The 6,174-nt window shown below is 40.9% G+C and overlaps 1 protein-coding gene across 4 annotated transcripts in view; it reads left to right on the plus strand.

The window, feature by feature from the left end:
* cpt1ab (carnitine palmitoyltransferase 1Ab (liver)) overlaps positions 1-2,906 on the plus strand; it is a 29,649-nt gene extending 26,743 nt beyond the window's left edge. For all 4 annotated transcript variants that reach the window (XM_061821787.1, XM_061821789.1, XM_061821790.1 and 1 more), the window contains 4 exons: positions 71-223; positions 1,088-1,201; positions 1,318-1,410; positions 1,491-2,906. In XM_061821787.1, the coding sequence (XP_061677771.1) occupies positions 71-223; positions 1,088-1,201; positions 1,318-1,410; positions 1,491-1,577 (447 nt within the window). In that variant the 3' untranslated portion in view covers positions 1,578-2,906. The remainder of the gene's footprint in view (positions 1-70; positions 224-1,087; positions 1,202-1,317; positions 1,411-1,490) is intronic.
* Positions 2,907-6,174: the final 3,268 nt, after the last annotated feature.

Raw genomic sequence — 6,174 nt, forward strand, 5'->3', positions numbered from 1 at the left:
TGCAGTAGCTCCTCCAATGATATATCACCTTGTGTCTAAGCAGATCCACACTTGTTGTCTTCTCTCTCAGAGAAAAGAATGCCTGAAGTTGCTCAAACTGGCAGCAGAGAAACACCAAAACATGTACCGCCTGGCTATGACTGGCATGGGTATTGATCGCCACCTCTTCTGTCTTTACGTGGTTTCCAAATACCTGGGAGAGGACTCACCCTTCCTCAAGGAGGTATGTGCTCTTTGGCCAGGACTGCAGAGGACTGTCATCATTCAAAATTCTGTTCGACGTTTAATTTGTGCATATTTGTTGTTGTGTTTTCACCCCATAATTTTGCAGCATCATATATTCTAACTAGGCAGCAAAATGTACCGTAATTTCCGGCCTATAAACCGGGACTTTTTTCACACACTTTCAATGCTGTGGTTTATGCGGTGATGCGGCCTATTTGTTCATTTTTTCCGAACGCCCGCAAGGGGGCACTCGAGCGGAAAAGGTAAGAGTGAGACAGAATATATGTGCCAAGGAAGTGACTTTTACCAGTATGGCCCTATTAGCGCTGCACCAGCGTGTTACTACCATGTCTCAGTGATTTTTACTAGTATGTTTTATTATCATGGTGGTGCTAGGGTTAAACTCTCTGTGTACCGTCTTTCTTTGTAAATATCTCGTGTGTGGGCACTTGCGGCTTTTACATGGCTGCGGCCTATGTATGTACCAAATGGTATTTCGTTTACAAATGTACTGGGTGAGGCTTATAACCAGGTGGGCTCTGTAGGTTGGTAATTAAGGTTGTAGTATTTCGCAATTGTTTTGGGTGGGAGTTTGCACGTTTTCTCTGCGTTTGCATGGGATTTCTCCAGCTGAGCTCGCTTTCCTTCAGATTTACAAAAAAAAAAAAGTGTGACAGCTTCAGGCTTGTCCAATTTAAGCCAAATGAATATTTTAATTTTTTGCTCACTTAACTGCTAGCAATGTAACAAATTCCAAATACATATGTCATTAAGAGGATTTGTGTAGATTGGAAAAAATTCAAAATCATTTTTTTTTTTTTTCCCCAGAGCTATATATCATTTTCAGATCTTTTGTTTTTAGGTCCTATCTGAGCCTTGGAGACTCTCCACCAGTCAGACGCCGCTGCAACAGGTGGAGCTGTTTGACTTGGTCAGACACCCAGAGTATGTGTCGTCTGGAGGCGGCTTTGGACCAGTGGGTTCTCGCACAGCACAGTGGAATCGACTAAATGCATATTATTGCAGCATGTCGCAAGATTTTAATTGGTACAGATTGAGATGAATCTGACTTTTTTTCTTCCCTCCTGTCAGGTGGCTGACGATGGTTATGGTGTGTCTTATATCATCGTTGGAGAAAACCTGATCAACTTTCACATCTCCAGCAAACACTCCAGCCCAGAAACTGTGCGCTTGCTTAGATTTTCCTCTGGTGATTCTTTCTCTCTTTATTCATTTCTGCAAATATTTTGTTGCTTTCTTAACAGGACTCGCACCGCTTTGGTGGTAACATCAGGCAAGCCATGGTGGATATCCTCAACCTCTTCCAGCTTGTGAACGAAACTTCCAAGTAAAGGGCTTTCTCCGGTCGATCTAAGGACGTGGATTCTTCCTGAAGCTGTACAGAATCAAATATAGGCTTGGGTAATTTTAATGCATCTTGCAACATATTTGAGATGCATTTACAAACCTGGCTTTTGTTTTATTTGTGAGGTGTTAATATGGACTGTATATGTGTGGAATATTGTGGATTCTAATGGCGTTTGCAACAGGTAGTGCACAGATCGTTTCTCTTCACAGGACTGTATGCACCAGTGCCTTAGTGATGAACCACATGTATAAAGTGGGCCGAAACGGAGGAAAGGTCTGACCGACCTAACACCTGTTTTATCTCCCTGTATCTAAAGCACTCGACAGTAACAAATATTTAAGGTTTTTCATCGCAATGTAGTGGAAGAACCTTTCCTGCTTTGTTCCTTTATTTGATTTCATATTGGGTCTTCTTTCATTAGTTGCAGTTACACAAGATTGGCTTGTCAAACTTAAGTTGTCGCAACTCAACATTGTGCTGATCGTCAACCATTTCAAAGTTCATGATCAAGTTTGGGGCAGAGAGGTAGTGCGATTGTAGAAACCATTGCAGAAGACAGCCATTTCCATGGTTCAGTCCCGTGATGGCTTTTTAAATCATACACATTGTATCAACTTGTGTGATTGTATGACGTAGTGACAAATGTTTGTCTTCATCCTCAGGTTTTGCTAGTGTGGTATAATTTTCTAGCGACAAGCGTTAAGTGCTTTTATTTTGAGCATGTACATGTGCAGCAGCAGTTGAGATGCAGTAGGTGTGGCCACGATGAGCCGTTTCTGGGATGACGGTCCCTCACGTATTAACAGTAGGCCACAGCTGTCATTAATAAGTTGTTCACTCCATGAATGAGGTGGTTTTGTCACGTGACAGTTCAATTTTTGTTATCCATTTTTAAGTTGTCACATGATGTATAGGTGCAACTCATCCCCCATAGAGTTTGTATTTTTTTCAACTCTTTTATGAAACATCCACAAGGGACGGTTATCTTGCGTAGGAGTGCATTTTTATTGTGTATATGTTGTCAGTACATTGTATGTATTTTTTTCCAAGTTCTAGCGACGCACAACAAATTGGATGTAGACATACATTTTTACCACGGCGCTTTACTTTTCTGCTTTAAGTACATCTCCAGTCTGTTTTTGGCGGCCGTAGGTGTCATGTAATTGTATGATTTAGCAGTACACCTTCATGTTTACACTGCTGCATGGTTTTTGAAGATGATGCTGTATATGTTTGCTTCTAATTTAAGCTAAAATGATGAGCAGCAGTTGCATACCAAAAGTTTTAACCAATAAAGTGAATGTCAAACATCTGTATGAGAACTGAATATTCCAGTTTTTTTTCTGCTTCCAAATAACAGGCGGGGGGTGTCGCTTGGTTTCACCATCATACAGTACAAAATTTATTTTATCCCTCTGTTAACCAAGCAGGGTCCCAGGTTTTCTGAAATTGTACAACACTGGTCAATAATGGCAAATGCCAAGTCGGTAAACTGGAAAAGGTTCCCTAATGTACCATGTGCAAAAATGCAACATGATTCAACAGAGGGTTATACTGACCATAAGCCATACTAGTCACTAAAGGTTATTTTTAAAGCCTGACTTGAATGTACTTTTGTCAATATTTGTATCCATCCATCCATTTTCCTAGCCGCTTATGCTCACGAGGGCCGCGGGATTCCTGGAGCCTATCACAGCTGTCAACGGGCAGGAGGTGGGGTACACCCTGAACTGGTTGCCAGGCAATCGCAGGGCACATCAAGACAAACAGCCGCACTCACAATCACACCAAAGGACAATTTAGAGTGTCCAATTAAAGTTGCATGTTTTTGGGATGTGGGAGGAAATCCGAGTGCCCGGAGAAAACCCACATAGGCACGGGGACCACACACAAACTCCTCACAGATGGGGCCAGGATCAAACCCTGGACGTCAGAACTGTGAGGCCAACACTTTCCAGCTGATCCACTGTGCTGCAAGGATCATGTATTTTTTTTTTAAATTTATTCAGCTACAATAGTCCCTTTCTCTACCACACTTGCTAGATTTTCATTTCTGGATCATTTTCATCTTTTCCACACATCAGTGACAACATTACATCAGTTAGCTCTTTTCTTTTTCCTCTACAGTTTGTTAAACATGTTTCTTTGATGTTTAGGTGTCCGTATCTATTTGGGAGAGTGTTGTACTGCATTATCAGTGTCCAAGGGCAGATTCAGCCAATCGCATTGAAGGAATATGTTGAAAGGTGTCACAAGGTGAGTGACAAATGTCCAAGAAGGGCACATGCAGGAAGTGATTACATGTTGACAGTTGTCTCTGGAGCTCCTGTCCACCACGTGGCCAGTGTCGCCTTTTCACTGTTACACACCCGTCCTGATGTCACCCTGGCCTCAGCTTCCAATAGAAGGCTAATATTTCAAGACTGCATTCCCGAGGTCCGCTTCCTCTTCTTGTTCTTTGGGAACCTTCTGTTTGGCTGAATTCACATATTTGTAGTGATCAGAATCGTCTTTATTTTGCCAAGTATGTCAAAAACACACAAGGAACTTACCTCCGGTAGTTATAGCTGCTCTAGTACGACAATTTCAAATGATAGAGATTCCTTTTGAGACAAAGACATTGCGAAGAACATTCATTGACCAAAAAAATGTTGCTAGTAATCTGGCCTGCCATGACCTCAGTTTATTGCACCTTGAGAAAATATCATTGCAATGAAGAAAGAAGACAAATTCTTGCAAGCCCCCCCAAAAAAGTCCCCTGATGAAGAACTTCAATTGTATCCTTAATTGGCATGCTGGAAAAGTGATTCGCTTACAAGCGGACACCGAAACCTAAAGTCTTGACTTGCGCTTTCTAAAAGTAGACTTAGAGAGATTTGCGGCCTGCACTTGTTGCCGTCTATTTCATGTACTGGTTTTGCTCCCTCAGAAAAAAAAAAAAAAAAACACGATGTGACCATGTCTGTCGTGTTTTAAGGTGATTGAGTCCTGTTTGGTGCAAGGGTGTTCCAACATTTGTCAACCTTCATTTTTTGATTATGCTGGACAACTTTTTTTGTGGGGCCCTCTTAGACAATGGTTGGGATATGGCTAATTGTGTCGAAAATTTCATGTAACGAAAATTATTTCAATGTTAGTCCACAGTGCTTGTCCGGAACAAATTATGTTCTGTGATTTCTTAGGAAGATTTGGGGGATTATATACAACAAAATTATTTATCTAATATTCAGTGAGCTATATTAATTGTTCACATAATGGGAAAGGAACTAGCCAAAATGCCGGCTCAAAGGAACTTCCATTTGTCTGCTTTCTCATGTCTCATCGAGATAATTTTTTTTAACGTGCCTTCTGAATGCAAGTGATTAAAGCCAGGGTGTAAATGGAGAGTCTTAAGCTTGTTTGTTGGCACTGTGGGACCACGCATGACTCCAGCCAGCTGCACCTGTCTCAGTGTGGGAGAAGAGCGAAGCACCCTTGGCCCCAAGGGTGGATGGGTGCCAAAACCAGAGGAGGGTGAGGACGATAGGCTCAGTGGAGTTTTTACTGAATGTGACTACAATTACTGAATCATCCTTAGTCAATACTCCCTTAAGTAAGAAACTTACTCACGAACTAACATTTTTCGGATTCCCATCAATTTGCGAAGATGTAAATCAACAGCCATTTCAAATGTGACGCGGGTGATGTTACAACCTGAGCTGCAGCATTCTGAATGAGCAGCAGCTGTCTAATGCTGTTTTGGGAGAGTCCGGTCAGAAGACCTTATAATAGTCAAGTCAACTTGAGATAAAAGCTTGGATGAACTTCTCCTGGTCTGCTTGACACATGCAAGCCTTCACTCTAAATATGTTCTTCAGATGGTCGAAGGCAATTTTCATAATTCATTTTATATGACTGCTGAAGGTCAGGTCGGAATCGATCAGAACACCAAGGATTTGGACTTGATCTTTGGTTTTTAAACATAGTGAGTTTACAAACAGCAATCGTCTTTTCTTTAGTCCCCAAAACAATTATCTCAGTTTTGTTATGGTTAAGTTGTGGGAAAATTTCGTCTCATCCAGTTATTTTTCTGGAGACACTGCTCCATATAACTGTGTGTAATAACAAAGTGGTGTTTTAATTGAAGACTCTAAATTGTCTGTAGGTGTGAATGTGAGTGTATGTGGTTGTTTGTTGATTTGTGTCCTGTGATTGGGTCACGATTAGTTCAGGGTGTACCACACAAATGCAAGTATTGATGATAAGACAAGTAAACATAGACACGCAATTTTAAACTGAATTCATCTTCAGATTGTTTTTTTTTTTTTTAAACTATTCAAAGTTATCTGACCCTGGCTGAATAAGTAGTGCCCCCCTAAAATTAATAATTGTTTTGGCCATTCTCCACAGCAATGACTGAAATGGGTTTTTCTCATCTCTGTAAGCATATTTTAATTCAACGTAAAGATATTTTTAATCTCATGACACAGTATTTCTGTCATATTGAAGTCTGGCCTATGACTAAGTCACTCCCAAACCTGTATTTCGTTGTCGTGAGCTATTCAGAAGTTAACTTAATGTTGTGTAATGTTCCATAAATG

The sequence above is a fragment of the Syngnathoides biaculeatus genome, chromosome 6, assembly GCF_019802595.1.
Source record: "Syngnathoides biaculeatus isolate LvHL_M chromosome 6, ASM1980259v1, whole genome shotgun sequence".
In the NCBI taxonomy this organism is placed as follows: domain Eukaryota; kingdom Metazoa; phylum Chordata; class Actinopteri; order Syngnathiformes; family Syngnathidae; genus Syngnathoides; species Syngnathoides biaculeatus.